This window comes from Coenobita brevimanus, chromosome 32 (genome assembly GCF_032717465.1).
Source record: "Coenobita brevimanus isolate Jiangsu-jjx chromosome 32, ASM3271746v2, whole genome shotgun sequence".
Taxonomy (NCBI): domain Eukaryota; kingdom Metazoa; phylum Arthropoda; class Malacostraca; order Decapoda; family Coenobitidae; genus Coenobita; species Coenobita brevimanus.
Genome location: NC_136985.1, coordinates 1,905,597 through 1,923,565, shown reverse-complemented (window position 1 = coordinate 1,923,565; position 17,969 = coordinate 1,905,597). Strand labels below are relative to the sequence as shown.

General features: G+C 44.9%; 2 protein-coding genes across 2 annotated transcripts; both read left to right on the top strand.

The window, feature by feature from the left end:
- Positions 1-5,987: 5,987 nt before the first annotated feature.
- Positions 5,988-8,431, top strand: LOC145395635 (uncharacterized). The gene is made up of 3 exons (XM_080269204.1): positions 5,988-7,592; positions 7,875-8,375; positions 8,414-8,431. The coding sequence occupies exons 1-3, from the start codon at positions 5,988-5,990 to the stop codon at positions 8,429-8,431; spliced, it is 2,124 nt and encodes a 707-aa protein (XP_080125330.1).
- Positions 8,429-17,523, top strand: LOC145395660 (uncharacterized). Its single transcript, XM_080269226.1, has 4 exons — positions 8,429-10,895; positions 11,871-12,210; positions 12,570-12,693; positions 13,928-17,523. The coding sequence occupies exons 1-4, from the start codon at positions 8,517-8,519 to the stop codon at positions 16,356-16,358; spliced, it is 5,274 nt and encodes a 1,757-aa protein (XP_080125352.1). The 5' UTR covers positions 8,429-8,516; the 3' UTR covers positions 16,359-17,523.
- The last annotated feature ends 446 nt before the right edge of the window (positions 17,524-17,969 follow it).

The window sequence follows — 17,969 nt, the reverse complement described above, 5'->3', positions numbered from 1 at the left end:
AGGTGAGGAGAAAGAGACTGCGAATAAGGGAGAAAAGATAGTGATAGGAAAAAGGAAGGAAGAGAGAGAGAGAGAGAGAGAGAGAGAGAGAGAGAGAGAGAGAGAGGGAAGGAGGGGGGGTAGAGAGGAGAAAAGAGAGGAAATGGAGGAAGAGAAGTGACAGAAGAGAGAGAGAGAGAGAGAGAGAGAGAGAGGGAGGGAGGGAGGGAGGGAGGGAGGAAAGGAAGAAAAAAGGAGGGGGGGTAGAGAGGAGAAAAGAGAGGAAATGGAGGAAGAGAAGTGACAGAAGAGAGAGAGAGAGAGAGAGAGAGAGAGAGGGGGGGTTAGTAGTGTGCCAAAATCGCTTATGGTGTCACGTTGCTTGATGTTTCTCTCTCTCTCTCTCTCTCTCTCTCTCTCTCTCTTTTCTAAGCCATATTCCACTTACAGAGAGAGAGAGAGAGAGGGAGAGAGAAAGAAGGGTAGATAACCAGAGTAGAGAGATAAATCTATTGATATTCAAAAATAGACCACCAGGTAGGTCAGTAGAGAGAGAGAGAGAGAGATGAATGGAATTATAAAACTAAATTACAGCCGCTATTCCCATCACCACCACCACCACAGCTACTACTACTACTACTACTACTACAGCACCACCACCACCACCCCACCAACACTACTACTACTACTACCACTACTGCTACTACTACTACTACTACCACTACTACTCCTTAGCGAAGCATTTCATTTTTTTTCTTTCTTAGTGTTGCTCCCTCCAGGCGATTTGAATTAGCACAGGGGCCGTTTTCTAGCTTTGGAGATCCCTAACACCTCCTCCTAAGCGACTTATTTTCATTACACCTCAGTACCCTCATGTTTATCGCTACTGGAATCCACGGAAACGATTTAGACAGCACAAGGCAACAGAAACGTGTAATAGACAAAATAAATCGCCAAGGAATAGAGGATTAAGAGGCTAATAATCTCCACCCCAGGCTCAAACTTTACACCCCTTCCGCGCACCACCCTCCCTTCGGGCGGTAGGGAGGCGACTGCGTGTCTAGGGCAACTGGGCAACTCCACATCGCCTGATACTTCCGCGTGAGGGCAGCACAAACGCACCCATACCCTTGCATGTACACACGTTGACGCCTCCATCTTATAGCAGTAATGTACACGAGGTTACTGAGGTTTAATACGCTGAATGAATCGTAATAGGAAAGGTGTTGAGAAGCCTTTACTGCCTAACACAGTAGGAGGCTAGTAGGTACCTCCCCTGGCTCAAAAACTATAACCTCCCGTTCAATCACCCTCCCTTCTGGTGTTAGGGAGGCGACTGAAGGTCTGGGAGACACAACGTCACCACTTATAGTTACCACGGCCGCCGATAGATGGCAGCACCAGGACGTAAACACCAGGTCGGCCATCATGGATATAGGAAACATGCTAAATACTGCAAGAAAATGTAACTTTGGCCTATTATTTCTAGCTTAATAAGGCAATTCCGCAAGCCTCCTTATTAACATAAATTCACTAATAAAAAAACATTCTTACTACATTGAGATTTTATGCATTATCTTCCTAGTTTACATATAAAAAAATTGCTTTAAAGGTAAATTTGGCTAAAGACATTCTGTTGCAGCGCCGAACCAATAACATGCCAAATACTGCTAGAAAAATAAATTCGCTGTACTATTTCTTCAAAGAAAAAGACAGTTTTGTATCTCTTGTACCATGAAACTATATAACAAACATCTAGTGTCCAAAATAGGCCAATTTCTTTGTGCAATATCAAGCTATTCTATCTAAAAATATTGTTTTAAAAATTTCAGATCTGTTTAAGACGACGAACGTAGAGCCTGGACAGTCTACCAGACGCATCTAGGAACATCATTATTTTGGAACGATTCTGGCGTTGTTCAAATGGTTTAACAGGGGAATCTATATCAGTGCTTCTATAACATGATGGTCAACCACACTAGTATGTCTGTTTGTGTCCAAAAATTCAAATAAGCCTGCATTTTGTGAATCTAACGCATGCAATATAAAATGACCGTTTGGCAACTCAGGTTAGCCAGCAGTCTCATTCAAATGTACGAGCTGATTGATCATTATTTTAACATATTTCTGCTTAATTACTGTACGTTGATGCTTGTAGAGTGTGTAGGAATGTGATAGACCATAGAAAGACACTTCTGAGATGAGACAGTAGTGAGTTTGAAGTGATTTAGGCTGTAAAATAAAGATTATAGTGTCACTCATTCATGCTTTACCAGGCTTTGTTTACGTTACGTTGATTCATACCTATGCGTTTGAATTTACTCATTACGCTAATGTTTACGTTGCAGCCCTTTAAATTCATTCATTACCGTTGCAGCACTTCATTCATTACGCAAGCCACTTCATTCATAGAGCGTATGTGGCTCCCATTCATATGTGTTTTACTATGGTGTTGGAGAGGGTCGCCTTCACGTGATGGCACTGATATATTTGGAGAGAGAGAGAGAGAGAATGACAAATACCCGAGCCATATATACATTTCACAGGCCTACAGCCAAAATAACCATTGGGGTGAAATGACTGCCAAATCGAAAAATTCCACGGTCAATTTTTTAATTCCACACACACACACACACACACACACACACACACACACACACACACACACAGTCTAAGCTGTGGTATGGCTTTCTCTGTGGTCTCCCTCGTTTATATAGGTTCCAGTATGGCTACTTTCCCCGCTGCTCGATCTCTAGCAGCTTCTCTATCCAATCCTAGGTCTTTTTCGGTCTACCTCTCGCAAACTCTATGAGAAAGACCTAAACAGATTTCGGTCTAGATGATGCAATGTGACTAGAGAGAGGCTACTAGATATTATTATTATTATTATTATTATTATTATTTTTATTATTATTATTATTATTATTATTATTACCTCCTACCCCCTGGGGGTAGGGGGGTTTTCAAGAATACTCCCCCAGTATCCCTGCTTGTCGTAAAAGGCGACTAAAAGGGTTGGCGGAGGGTTAGTGCCCCTCCCCGGAAAACAACTAACTAAAAAAACAAACAAGAGGCAAAGGAAGGAGTGTGGCAAAGGAAGGAGTGTGTATAGTTGTGAGTAAAAGATGGAAGAAGAGCATAAGACAGTATGGATCAGTTGGGTCAAGGATTGTGTGGGTAAAGTTGAAAGTTGGAATACAAATGTGGGCGATTGTGTGTGTGTATGCGCCAACGCAAGATCGTGCTAGAAGAGTGAGAGAAGAGTTCTGGACAAATGTGGAAATGTGCATGGAAAAGTTTGGAAGGAATGAGAGAGTGTTTTTGATTGGTGATATGAATGGTAAAGTTGGGAATGTGAAGGTGGATGGAATAGTTGGTGAGTGGGGTGTGCCTGCCGAGATAGATGAGAATGGGAGTGCGTTAGTGGACATTTGTGCTGGGAGGGGGTTGGTGATAGCCAATACCCTCTTCAGGCATAAAATGATCCACAGGTATACATGGCGAGTGATGAGAAGGGTGGGTGGTGAACTGAATGAAAGGAAGGCAATGCTTGATTATGTGTGTGTGAATGAAAGGATGCAAAGATGTGTAAAGGATGCAAGAGTGTATAGAGGTTGGGGGAGTGGACTTTCTGACCACTACTTGGTGGTGGCCAGAATTAGGATGCAAGTGAGATGGAGGAATAGAAGAAGGGAAAGACGAGAGGAAGGAGTAGTTGCAAGGAGAGTGGAAAGGTTACAAGAGGATGAGAAAAAGGCAGAGTGTAAGAGAGAAGTGGAGGAACGATTGGGCAAATATGAATTGGAGCAGATGGGAGACGTGGAAGGTGTGTGTAAGATATTTACAGAAGAAATATGTGCAGCATGTGATGTGGTGTGTGGAAGGAAGAGAAGGCGGAGGGGGGGTACAAGGAACAGCGTGGTGGACTGAAGAGGTGAAACAGGCTGTGGCACAAAAGAAGAAAGCATACAATGAATGGGTGAGAAATAGGGGCGTGGAAGAAGTTGAGAGGCGGAAGAGAGAGTTGTATGTGGAAAGGAAGAGAGAGGTGAAAAGATTAGTAAGAGAGAGTAAGAGGAGAGTGGATGAGGAATTTGGAAGGAATTTGAGTGCAAAGTGGAGGGACTGTAAGAAAATGTTCTGGAGAGAAGTGAAAAAGAGTAAGACAGGGTGGAAGTGAAGTTAGCAGGGGAGTGAAAGATAAAAATGGTAGATTATTAGTGGAGAAGGGAGAAAAAGTGAGCAGATGGAGAGAACACTTTAAGGAATTGTTGAACATAGAGGATGGAAGTAATGCAAGTATAAGTGGCTGGGGAATGGCTGGGAGAAGGAGGGAGGTGAGAAGACAGGAAGAAATCAGTAGGATAGAAGTTGTGGAAGCAATGAAGAAAGTTAAATCGGGGAAAGCCCCAGGAATTGATGGAGTGTGTGGTGAAATGCTGAAGCATGGGGGAGAGATAGTAGTAGAATGGATGTGGAAGATGTGCAGATTGGCCTGGGAGGAAGGTAGAGTCCCGGAGGATTGGAAGTCAGGTATAATTATTCCCTTGTACAAAGGAAAAGGGGAAAAAGAAGTGTGTGGTAATCATAGGGGCATTTGTCTTCTTAGTATAATAGGAAAAGTGTATGGTAGGATACTTATAGACAGAGTTAGAGAAAGAACAGAGAAATTAGTTGGAGAAGAACAGGAGGCTTTGGGAAGGGAAGAGGTTGTGTAGATCAGATATTCATTCTTAGATCTTTAGTGGAAAAGTTTCTAGAGAAGGAAAGAAGTTGTATGCGGCTTTCATGGATTTGGAGAAAGCATATGACAGGGTGGATAGACAAGGATTGTGGAAAGTGTTAAGAATATATGGAGTAGATGGGAAGTTGTTGAATGCTGTGAAGAGTATGTACGATGGTGCGAAGGCTGCAGTGCGTGTGGATGGTGAACTAAGTGAATTTTTCTCTTTGAAAGTTGGTTTGAAACAAGGATGTGTCATGTCTCCATGGTTGTTCAATCTGTACATGGATGGGGTAATAAAAGAGGTACAAGGTAGGGTAGTGGATGTTGGAGTGGCCCTGGTGAGAGAGGGTAGTGTTTGGAAACTCCCTGTACTGTTGTTTGCAGATGATACTGTGTTGTTGAGTGAAGATGAAGGGGAGCTGCAAGGCTTGGTGGATGAGTTTGAGAGAGTGTGTAAGAAACGGAACCTAAAGGTGAATGTAGGGAAGAGTAAAGTGATGGTCTTTGAGAGAGGTGAAGTTAGTGAATGTACAGCAAGGTTAGATGGTGAGGAATTGGAAAATGTGAGTACGTTTAAGTATTTGGGTAGTGTGATGAGTAAGGATGGAGGTTTGGAGTGTGAAGTGCTTGAAAGGGTACAGCAGGGAAGAAAGGTTGCTGGTTCCTTGAAAGCAGTGATAAGAAACAGGGAAGTGAGCATGGAAGTGAAAAAGTTACTACATGACAGTATTGTGATACCAACTCTAACGTACGGAAGTGAAGCTTGGACATTGTTGGAAGGACACAAGTCAAGAGTGAGAGCAGTGGAAATGAGTTATTTAAGAGGAGCCTGTGGAGTCACGTGGAGAGACAGGCTGACGAATGAGGATATAAAGGAGCGTTGTGGTGTGGATGTGGATGTGATAGGAAGCGTTAGGAGGAACACACTGAGGTGGTTTGGCCATGTGGAGAGGATGGAGGGCGAAAGACTGACGAAGAGAGTGTATGTGAGTGAGGTGGAGGGGGGAAGAGGGAGGGGGAGGCCAAGGATGAGATGGAGGGATGGGGTGGAGAGGTATATGAGAGAGGGGGGTGTGAGTTGGGAGCAGGGCAGTGAAATGGCGGGGGACAGGGCGACTTGGAGGCGATTTGTTTGTGGCCACCCCAAACGGGATTGAGGCGTCTGGCAATAGATAGATAGATAGATAGATAGATTATCATTTTTATTGTTACTACTACTACTGCTATTATTATTATTATTATTATTATTATTATTATTATTATTATCTTTAACAGATTCAGGATGGCGACTGACCTGGTGAATGGGGTGGAAATCCCTCTGAACTTCAAGGACATCTCGCCCTTACAGCACGAACCCGGGACAGACGAGGCCCTGACTCTGGAAGGGGACGTGAAAGTACCGTTTGAAGCGTCGAAGCCGAATTTAAACCCAGAATCCTTGAATTTAAATAGAAAAACGATGCCGGAATATTCAAAAAGTGATGCAAAGGGAAATAGTGCTTCAGACAACACTTTAGTTCAATTAGGAGCTCCGAATCAGGACGTGAAGCCTCAAAATAAACCTATATATCGAGAGGCGGAGCATGAGGATTCAAAATATTGGTTTGAAACTGAAAATAATGCTCTAGGAAATGACACAGGGGCGTTTGGGGCTTTAAATTCGGATGCAGGCAGTGAGTTATCATCTGCAGCTCCACGAACGATGCAGGGGGAGTGTAAGAGCGATAATGAGGAGATTCAAACATTAATAAACATTGATACAGAGAAAAATACAGCTCAGATAAATAATTTTGGAGCGGGAAATGATACAGGTGAGAATGCTACTCAGATTGGCCGCTTCGGAAAGGAAAATGACGTTGAGAAAGTTGATGTGGCTTTAGTGGATGGGAGACAAGTTGAAAAAAATATTCAAATTGACAGTTTTCAAAAAGAGGAGAGATGTGAGGTTGATCATGACTTTTGGGGAAATATCCATGGTGACTATGAAGCCAAAAAAGACCCAAAAAATAAAACGGATCTAGATATATTGGCAGAAACTCAAATCTTCAAAAGAGACCCCAAAATCAAAATGGAGGGAATTCAAAAAACCGAATTAGACACGCTGACAAAAATTCCAGTAACTGATCCACAAACTAGCGTTCAAAGTTTGACCGGAGTGGAGTGGAAAAAGACGAAGAACGAAAATACAGAGGCAGAAGTGATGGTGAAGGGAAGTGAGAAGGTTGTGGAGGAAAGAGAGAGAGTGGTTCATGAGACGAGGGAAGAAAGGGAAATTTGGATGGCTGGGGAAACGGAAGACTGGATGATGAAGGCAACGGAAAACGGGAAGGAGACAGGAGGTTGTAAGAAGGGGGAAACAGCGGAATTAACGGAGGCAACGGAAACTAAAGCAACAGAGGGCCAAGATGAAACAGGGAAGTGGTTAGTAGATGAAACGGAGCCTTGGTGGATGCATGAGTCAACGGAGAATGAGACAAGGATAGTAATAGAGACTGGACAGGAGGAAGAGAGAGCACCAACGGTATTAACAGAGGAGAAGGGGACAACGGGAGGTGAGAGAAGGGATCTAACAGAGGACTGGATGAGAGAGACAACAGAATCAACAGGAAACGAGACAGAGAAGGCAACAGAGATGGAGGAACAGGAAGAGACGAAGAATTGGATGGGAGAGGATGCACAGCCGTGGTGGGTGAGTGAGGCAACAGAAGAGGCAGCAACAGAAGCCACAGAAAAAACAGGGAATGAGGCAGAGAAAGTAACAGAGGCAGAGAAACAGGAAGAGACGAAGAATTGGATGGGACAGGATGCACAGCCGTGGTGGGTAACAGAGCCAACAGAAGATGCAACAGAAAGCGCAACAGAAACAACAGGAAATGAGGCAGAGAAAGTAACAGAGGCAGAGAAACAGGAAGAGGCAGAGAAACAGGAAGAGACGAAGAATTGGATTGGAGAGGATGTACAGCCGTGGTGGGTGAGTGACACAACAGAAGATTCAACAGAAAGCGCAACAGAAACAACAGGAAACGAGGCAGAGAAGGCAACAGAGGTGGAAAAACAGGAAGAGACGAAGAACTGGATGGGAGAGGATGTACAGCCGTGGTGGGTGAGTGACACAACAGAAGATTCAACAGAAAGCGCAACAGAAACAACAGGAAATGAGACAGAGAAGGCAACAGAGGTGGCGCAACAGGAAGAGACGGCTTGTGGTGAAACAGACGAAACGGGGATTTGGACGAGAGAGGAAGCACGACCGTGGTGGATGAGTGAAACAACAGAAACAGAACATGCAACGGGAGGCGCAACAGAGGCAGGGAAACAGAAAGTAACGGGAGCGAAATCAGAGGCGACAGCAGAGAGAGAGAGAGGAGACGAAGCGGAGGCAACGGAAGAGAAAGAACCAACAGGAAGTGAGAGAGAGAGAGTAACAGAGCCCTGGGTGGGTAAGGCAACAGTAAAAGAGATAGAGAGAGACAACGGGAGAGAGAGAGACGTAACAGAGGCCTGGCTTGGAGGTGAAACAGGGCCCTGGTGGCTAACAGGAACAGAGATAACAGGAGACAGAGAGAGAGTAAGAGAAAATGAGAAAAGAGAGGCAACAGTAGATGAGAGAGAGAGAGCAAGAGAGAGTGACAAGAGAGAACTAATAGAGAATGAGAAGAGAGAGACAACAGTAGATGAGAGAGAGAGAGTAAGAGAGAATGAGAAAAGAGAGGCAACAGAGAATGAGAAGAGAGAGACAGCAGTAGATGAGAGAGAGAGTGAGCAAATAAAGAGAGCAGGAAAGAAGAGAGTAGATAGAGAAAGTAAGAAAATGGAGAGAAATGAGAGCAAGAAGGAAGATATGAAAGAGAGTGAGAAAATGGATGAGAGAGAGGAAGGAGAGAGAGCAGGAGAGAAAGCAGCAGAAAAAGAGAGAGAGAAAGAGACAAAGTGGATTGAGACAGGAGAAAAGAGAATTAAAGATAGTAGAGATAGTGAGAAAATAGATAGTAGAGAGAGTGAGAGAGAAGATAGTAGAGAGAGTGAAATAAAAGATAGTAGAGAGAGTGAGATAAAAGATAGTAGAGAGAGTGAGAGAGAAGATAGTAAACAGAGTGAGAGAGAAGACAGTAGAGAGAGTGAGAAAGAAGATAGTAGAGAGAGTGAGAAAGAAGATAGTAGAGAGAGTGTGAAAGATGATAGTAGAGAGAGTGTGAAAGATGATAGTAGAGAGAGTGTGAAAGATGATAGTAGAGAGAGTGAGAGAGAAGATAGTAGAGAGAGTGTGAAAGATGATAGTAGAGAGAGTGAGAGAGAAGAGAGTAGAGAGAGTGAGAGAGCGGTAAAGAGAGTAAGTTGGATGATGGATGAAGATGCCGTGCCTTGGTGGATGAATGAGGCCACAGAGGAAGAAAATAAAGAGAGAGGAGAGGGAGAGAAAAGAGAGAAAAAAGAAAGTGAGAGAGAGGGAACAACAGAAAGTGTGAAAAAAGAAAGAGGAGAGAGAGAGAGGAAAGCCAAACCTGGAACTGAGAAAGGGGAGACAAAAGGCAGTGAGAGAAAAGAGAGAAAGAGTGAGAGAGAAGAGACAGAGAGTGTGAGGAGAGATAGAGAGAGTGAGAGGAGAGATAGAGAGAGTGAGAGAGGAGGTACAAGTGAGAAAAAAGATAGAGAAAATGGGAAAAGAGAGAGAGAGTCAACAATGCATTGGAAAGAGGCCAGAGGAACATTATCCTTGGTTAACACTGACACCTTTGCAACGGAAGACAACAGTGTGGGTGCAACAGCCGACGAGGTGCAATGTGCAATGGTGAACGAGGGGACAGACCTACTAACTGAGAATGCAATCAGCTCTGCAATTGATAGCCAGAGATGTGCAACCAGAAGGGATGCAAAGAGATTTGAATTTGCAAACCATTCTCCTGCAATCAATGCCGAGAGAAAGACTGCAACAAACACTGAATTTCCAAGCCATTCTCCTGCAACCAAAGATGAAAGGGAGGATGCAACAAACTCTGCAATTGAAAGCCAGAGAAGTGCAACCAACGATGAGAGAGGAAATGCAACGAGATTTGAAGTTGCAAGCCATTCTCCCGCAACCAAAGATGAAAGGGAGGATGCAACAAACTCTGCAATTGAAAGCCAGATATTTGCAACTGAAACTGGGACGGAGAATGCAGGCAAATTTGAAATGACAGGAGGGACAGTGAAACGTGAAACAAATTTGAATGGCACATTTGAAACCGAATTAACAAAAGCCAAAATGGAAGACAGTGCAGAGGTTAAGACGAACGGATCTGAAAAATACAAACGATTCACGAGAGGCAAAAGTGAACTGGTGAAAGACGACTGGAAAAAGGCAGAATTTGAATTTAATGGTGCAGTGGAGTACGACGCGAAAGCCGCTACGAAATTCAAACGCAAATCAACCATAGACATCGAGAGGAAGAAGGACACGAGGCGAATAAACCACTTAAACCAAACAAAACCTCAATTAGAAAGCAGAAATAAAATAGCCTCAGATGTAAACGAGAAAATGGTTAACAAAGAAGACGTGCTGAGATCAGGGGAGACCAAGACAGATGCAGAAAAGCCCTCGAACACTCGTCTTAGAAAGGGAACGGTTTTCGAAGAGGAACCGCTATCAATATTAGGAGAAAGGAAAGTATATGAGGCTGAAAAAGACCCGGGAATCATGGAGGAAAAAGTGGCGATTAAATTAAACAAGAGGAAAGTGTCCGCCATTGGAAGCGGGTCAAAAATCATAGAGGAAAAGGAAGAAGAGGTGATGAAGGAACGTGAACCGGAAAGAGAAATTTTGAATTCGAATAAAGACAGATCCAAAAAACTGCTTTCGAAATTAGGCCAAAGAAAAATAACTACCATTGATATAGACTCAAAAATCACAGATAATTTGAAAATCCATGACACGGGGACGGAGATTTTGAGTGAGAAAGAGGGCACAGAAACCGTTCAAAAAAGCGACGTGGAGATACCTGAAGATGGAAATTTGCTCCTCTTTCGCATCTCCAAACTCCTGAACGGCCCTGTGCACCAAGCCTTCGTGTACGTGTTCAGCCAGACGTACACACAGAGCACCGACGTGTACACATACGCGACAGCTCACATGAAAATTGGGCAGCACTTTACATCCGCCGAACTGTCTGCCTTGGAGAGAGAGAAGAGGCCAGCGAAACACAGCCTTCCATTGGCACGTAATAATAATAATAATAATAATAATAATAGTAACAGTAATCATCATCATCATCATCATCATCATCATCATCATCATCATCATCATCTATATAATTACTGTTTATACTCTTATCTTACACACACACACACACACACACACACACACACACACACACACACACACACACACACACACACACACACACACACACACACACACACACACACACATCAAAGGCAATATTAAATGATACTTATAAAAACTGTTTCAAAAATTAATTCATTATTATTATTATTATTATTATTATTATTATTATTATTATTTTGCTCTTTCATCTGAACCCAGTAGACTGCAGGCTGAAGTTCCACCATCGTCCTTTCGGGGGATAGGGAGGGAGTTGAGGGACGTTTGTATAACCAGGCAGTGGATCCGACCAGTTATATCAGTGCCACCACGTCAAGGCCTCCCTCCCCTGCACTTCCCCTGAGAGAGAGAGAGAGAGAGAGAGAATTTATCACTCCCTAGATAGATTGAGAGACAGAGAGAGAGAGACATACCTGTGTAGATAGATAAATAGACAGATGGATAAATAGATGGAGAGTGAGACTAACGAGGAGAGCGTATGTGAGTGAGGTTGAGGGGGGAGGGGGAGGGGGAGGCTGAGGATGTGATGGAGGGATGGAGTGGAGAAGTATATGAGAGGAGGAGGTGCAAACTGGAGAGACGGGGAGTGAGAGACTAACGAGAAGAGTGTGTGAGCGAGGTGGGGGGGGAGGGGGAGACCGAGGATGAGATGGAGGGATGGAGAGGAACATAAGAGAGGGGAGAGGGGTGTAAGATGGGGGAGAAGGGCAGTGAAATGGCAGGGGACAGGGCGACATGGAGGCAATTAATTTGTGGCCACCCCTAATGGGATTAAAGCTTCTGGCTATAGATAGATAGATAGATAGATAGATAGACGTATAGTAATCTCTCTCGTATCTATTCCAGGTGTTTAAAATACTCAGGAACTGCTGCCAGCCTTACCTAGAGGATCGAACCAGCGCCTTGTGGACAACTATAGACGCCGAGAATCTAGAACTAGGAATCGAAAACCTTCTGGCGATTCTCTTCGATGCTCACGAGAGATTAGGCCAGCTGGATCCCCTTTCTCCCGAGGCCTTTAGAGATCGAGTGGGAGAGCTAAAACTATGGACGGAGAAGCTGATGGAGTTTGGAGGAAGATTTGACGTGACTGGGAGGTGGAGGGAACCGCTGGAGGTGATACTGGGGAGATTTGGAGAGATTTGTGAAGGGGTTGGAGCGTCACATACGCCCCAGGAGCTGGCGGGTATGGGCTGTCTCGTTCTGTCTCGCCTCTTCTCGCTCTTTCTCGCGTTTGTCTTTGTTTTGGCTTGCGTGCTTTCTCTCTCTCTTTCCTTCCTTCCTTCCTTCCTTCCTTCCTTCCTTCCTTTTTCCTTCCTTCCTTCCTTCTTCTGTTGTGTCCCTTCGTCTATCTTTTGCTCTCTCTCTCTCTCTCTCTCTCTCTCTCTCTCTCTCTCTCTCTCACCACCACCATCATCTCACTCTTTATTTAGATAGAAAATAATAATAATAATAATAATAATAATAATAATAATAACAAGCACTCTCTATTCTTATATCTATCTATCTATCTATCTATTTTAGTGTTCTCTCTCTCCATTGCAGAGGATGTAAGGATGGAGTTACGGATGCGGTCCCAGAGTTTACCCCTACCCACGTTGAACCCCCTCCATCAGCGCATTACGACCACTATCCCTACGTCTGTCCAGGAGGGAAGAGACAGCGGCTTGTGAGTATCGGATAGATAGACAGATAGATAGATAGATAAAGAGAGAGAGAGAAATAGATTGATAGGTATGTTGATTGAATGATTGATGGATAGACAGATAGATGGAGAGAAAGTTAGATAGATAGAAAGTTGGATAGATAGATAGATAGACAGATAGATAGATAGAGAAAGAGATAGACATATAGATAGATAGGTAAGTTTATTGATTGAATGATTGATGGATAGATAGATGGATAGATAGATAGATAGATAGACAGATAGATAGATAGACAGAGATAGATAGGTAAGTTGATTGACCGAATGATTGATGGATAGACAGATAAACGGATAGATAGAAAGATGGATAGATGGATATATATATAGATAGATAGACAGATAGACAGATAGATAGATAGATATTTAGAGTGAGTGAAAGAATATATATTTAATAATATATGACTCAACAAATGAATTGATGGGTGTATTTGCGAGAGAGAGAGAGAGAGAGAGACATACACACACACACACACACACACACACACACACACACACAAAGGAGACACACACACACACACACACACACACACAAAGGAGACACACACACACACACACACACACACACACAAAGAGAGAGAGATACACACACACACACACACACACACACACACACACCGCTCGCTGGTGCAGTGGTAACGTTCCCGCTTGCCAACTGGTGGACGGGAGTTCGCGCCTCGCTCAGGTTGCGAAAAGTTTCACTGACGAAGTGGGTGGTTACTGTCCCCCTTGAGCAAAGGGACGGGTGTGTGCGTGTGTGAAGGTCACAGCCTTGCCCTTAGATCGGACTATATGAGCTCTCAGCTCCCTTCCGGGAGGGTAAAAGCTGACGATCACGACCATCAAGTGATCCTGACCGACCCGGTGAACAAAGAGAGAGAGAGAGACACACACACACACACACACACACACACACAAAGGAGACACACACACACACACACACACACACACACACACACACACACACACACACACACACAAAGAGAGAGATACACACACACACACACACACACACACACACACACACACACAAAGGAGAGAGATACATTCACACACACACACACACACACACACACACACACAAAGAGAGACAGAGATACACACACACACACACACACACACACACACACACACACACACACACACAGGGAGAGAGAGAGAGGAGTCACTAATTCCACATCATATTTCTGTCTCCTTTCAGACCGCAGGAAGTCAAGGTTGGAGTGACAGACATAGTAACGAAGATGAGAGAGAGCGAATTATTCCAGGAGAAGAAATTGGAGGACGCGGAGGCCCCCCAGCTAGACTTCAAGGAGAAAAAGAACTCCAAGAAGAGCGCCGAGACGCCAAACTCTGGGATTGGACATGGGGACTTGGAGGTTCAAATGAATGGTTGTGACAGAGCCTATCCCAGAGTTACCCTGATCATGGGACAGGCTGGCAGTGGTAGGACTAGCCTTGTCACATTCCTGGCTTCCTCCTGGGCGCGTATGGACCAGCAAATACAAGGAATAAACCGCTATAGAGCCTGTGTTGCCGTATCCGCGAGGGCACTTTGTTCAACAGAAGGGGATGTTATATCTCTCCTTCTCCCTCTGTGTTCACTCACTCACGGGCCTCGAAATGTTCAAAACTGGATCTGTTCATCCCCTGTTCTCCTGATCATCGACGATGCTGAGGATTTGAACAACTCTAGAACATCTGAACTTATAGAACTTGCCAAGAACTCAAATGCCTTGTCCATCCTGCTCTTGGCTGATTCGTCACTATTCAAAAAACAGGAAGAATTTTGGTCTGAACTGGTCTGTCTGAGGCTATTTTTACATGGATTCGACAGGGAGCAGATTTTAGAGGCAGCCAAGGAGTATTTGACACAGCTGAACCCAATATCCGATTTCAAAACGCTCAAAAAATTCCTGATCAAAAACATGTGCCGAATCGTAGAGGTGGCGAGGTTCCCAAGGTGTCTGATTCAAATTTGTCAACTGTTTTCTGCGGATTCGAAAATTTTTGATGAGATTTCGACCGTTACCGACTTGATGTGGTTGATGATTTGGTGGAATATCGAGAGCGTTTTCAAAAATCTCCCAGACGCTGATCAGAGCCAGAAAAAGGGTAGAGCCTGGTTGATGGAGCTTGGTAGACTAGCAACGAAAGCTCTAAAGGAGAATCGAAGGCTGGAGGGATCACGGTTGGAGGAATTGGTGCAGGTAACTCAAACTATTTTCACGAGTGCCAAGGCCGTGGAGGTGATATCGACAGTGCTTGCGGTTCGGGGGTACCATGGCAGTTCCCAGGTCGACATGTGTTCCAGGCATCCCGTCCAGGAGTACTTTTTGGCGGGCTTTTACTGCGCACACCAAGTAGTTCAGGGATGCAGCCTACACAGCGTCGTTGGAAAGCCGGATTGCCTTGAAAGAATAGCAGTTTATATGGGCGGACTGCTGCCTAGAGTCCAGAGACAGCTAGGAGGCCCTTTGATGGAGTTGGATGAGCGTAGGTTGATCAGCGCAGCGCTCAATCACACGGAATATAGCAACGAGGACTTGAATTTCCTCATGGACCTTGTAGCGGAGATCAAAGCCACCCCGAAACTCCTTGAATATATAATTGAAGGGACGGAATACCCAGACGAGTGGAATTTAAACGTAGGAACAGTGCAGCTGATACCCATACAGGCGCTCTTGTTAAACGTCTCGCCTACTAGAATCTTCCTCAACGTGGAGGGATACAAACCCTACGCGGAACTGACGTCGGTGGTGGAGTTCCTGTGGCGGGTGGACATTTGGGTGTGGCTAGACAGTGCCTCGCAGTTCAGATATGGCGATCCGGGGAGAATGGACCGTATGGCCAGGAGTTTCTTCAATGAGAATGCCGTGACGAAGGTGGACCTGCTCTGTGGGTGCCTAAGTCTGCGTGTTTTAAAAGAACTACCCTCTCGCCCCGCCATGACGCACCTCGTGTATTTGAAACTGAGAGTGTTGGATTTTGACACCTTTCAGACCGTCCTGCTTATGAATCGCTACCTACCAAAGCTCCTGTGGCTCGAGGCTAAGATAGACTTTCCCATCCTAGCCCTTGAGGAAGAGGAAATCAGGACTCTTCCCTGTTGCACGGCGGAGCTCATGGATGTGCATTTGGAAGGACCGGTGGACACGGATGTCAGCAAACTCTCCGCCCTCCTTGCAACCATCCACAACCGCTACTCCGGGATCCACCTCCATCACACCACGTTGACGCCAGAAGGGGTCTATGTCCTGATGAAGCAGCTGAGGAGGCGGGGAGTCTCCCTGTACAGCCGGCCTGAAGCGAGGGCACGTTTCCGACGCTGGTACTATCCGCAACTCTCCTCGTGCGATCCGAATCTCCAACTGACGGACGATGTGGCGTTGAATCTCCTCGGTTTTGATGATCGGATGTACTACGCGAATCACCGCATACATTCCTCCTGCTACGCCGTGGCTATAGACGCGTGGAACCTCATGACGTTTTTAGAAGAGGCGGAAGAGATCGTACACTTTAACTACACGACGGAAAATATCGCCTTCATCAAACAGCTGGATGGAACGGTGACAGTCAATCCGTTAACAGGACACGCTGACCAACAGACCGAGTACAAGACGCCAAAATGAGATGGAGAACCAGGATGAGACCAAAAACTTAACCCAAGACCAAAATGAGACCAAGGGCACTGACCAGAAATAACAATGACACCGAGAACACTTCCCAAAAAACAAAATTAACGAAACCACTGGCCAAAAATTCAAAATTAACCGAAAACACTGGCCAAAATTCAAAATGAGACCGGATGCACAGACCAAAATTCAAATTGAGACCGGATGCGCTGACCGAACACCAAAAGGGGATAGAAATCGAAAGACCGAAGGAGACCCAGACCAAAAAACCAAGATCCATCGCCAACACAGGCCAAAAAATTCAAACTCAGACCAGACGCACTGACCGGAAGCAAACTTGAACCCGGACACCCAGACCGAATTCAAAAACGAGAGTGGAGGCCAAAATGAAAAGAGTGGAGGCCGTAATGAGGGAGAAACCCAATGAATAAAGGCCAAATGGGGATTCTGGAAGACCGAAAAAGGGCGAATTACCCAAAAAGGTCCCCCAAAAATGACCTAAATAGCAAAAAGACCCAAAATGGTCACAGAAAAAGGCCGACTCAGACCGAACACTGAGAGAAGATGGGGGAAAGGATTTTGGCTTTATCGAACACGAGGAGGCGTATGTGTGTGTGTGTGTGTGTGTGTGTGTGTGTGTGTGTGTGTGTGTGTGTGTGTGTGTGTGTGTGTGTGTGTGTGTGTGTGTGTGTGTGTGTGAGAGAGAGAGAAGAGTAGACGAGTAGATTTAAGGGTATATGATCTATCTACTTCCCCTGGTGGCATCTATCTATCTATCTATCTATCTATCTATCAATCCACCTATCAATCAACCAATCAGTCTATCTCTCTATCTACCCATCTATCTATCTATCCATCCATCTACCTATCTATCGGCCTATATATCTATCTATCCATCTATCTACCTATCTATCTATCAGTCTACCAATCTATCTACCTATCTGACTATCCATCCACCTAGCTACCTATCTATCAGTCTGCCCATCCATCCATCCATCTATCTATCTATCTATCTATCCATACAAAGCCTCCAGTCCAAGCAGAGCGCCTAAATCCTTGAACCGCCAGGCTCCCCTCCTTACAACTAGATATTACTGTGTTCTGACAGGTTAATTAGTCACTTATAATTATTTATTTTGTAAGGTAAATATATTGTTGTAGACACTCCTGTGGTGTTTTATTTACGTGTGTGTGTGTGTGTGTGTGTGTGTGTGTGTGTGTGTGTGTGTGTGTGTGTGTGTGTGTGTGTGTGTGTGTGTGTGTGTGTGTGTGTGTGTGTGTGTGAGAGAGAGAGACAGACAGACAGACAGACAGGCAGAGACAGAGAGACAGAGGCAAAGTGTGTGTGTGTGTGTGTGTGTGTGTGTGTGTGTGTGTGAGAGACAGACAGACAGACAGACAGACAGAGACGGAGAGACAGAGGCAGAGTGTGTGTGTGTGTGTGTGTGTGTGTGTGTGTGTGTGTGTGTGTGTGTGTGTGTGTGTGTGTGTGTGTGTGAGAGAGACAGACAGACAGAGACAGGCAGAGACAGAGAGACAGAGGCAGTGTGTGTGTGTGTGTGTGTGTGTGTGTGTGTGTGTGTGTGTTCATACCAATATCCTTTCATC

Bases quoted from the DNA above. Each gene is read 5' to 3' on its own strand.
- LOC145395660 (XM_080269226.1), top strand. From the start codon at position 8,517: ATGGAGAGAAATGAGAGCAAGAAGGAAGATATGAAAGAGAGTGAGAAA. The intron at 10,896-11,870 runs GCACGTAATAAT...TATCTATTCCAG, and splicing joins CGAAACACAGCCTTCCATTG to GTGTTTAAAATACTCAGGAA. The intron at 12,211-12,569 runs GTATGGGCTGTC...TCTCCATTGCAG, and splicing joins TACGCCCCAGGAGCTGGCGG to AGGATGTAAGGATGGAGTTA.
- LOC145395635 (XM_080269204.1), top strand. From the start codon at position 5,988: ATGGCGACTGACCTGGTGAATGGGGTGGAAATCCCTCTGAACTTCAAG. The intron at 7,593-7,874 runs GTAACAGAGGCA...GAGACAGAGAAG, and splicing joins CAGGAAATGAGGCAGAGAAA to GCAACAGAGGTGGCGCAACA.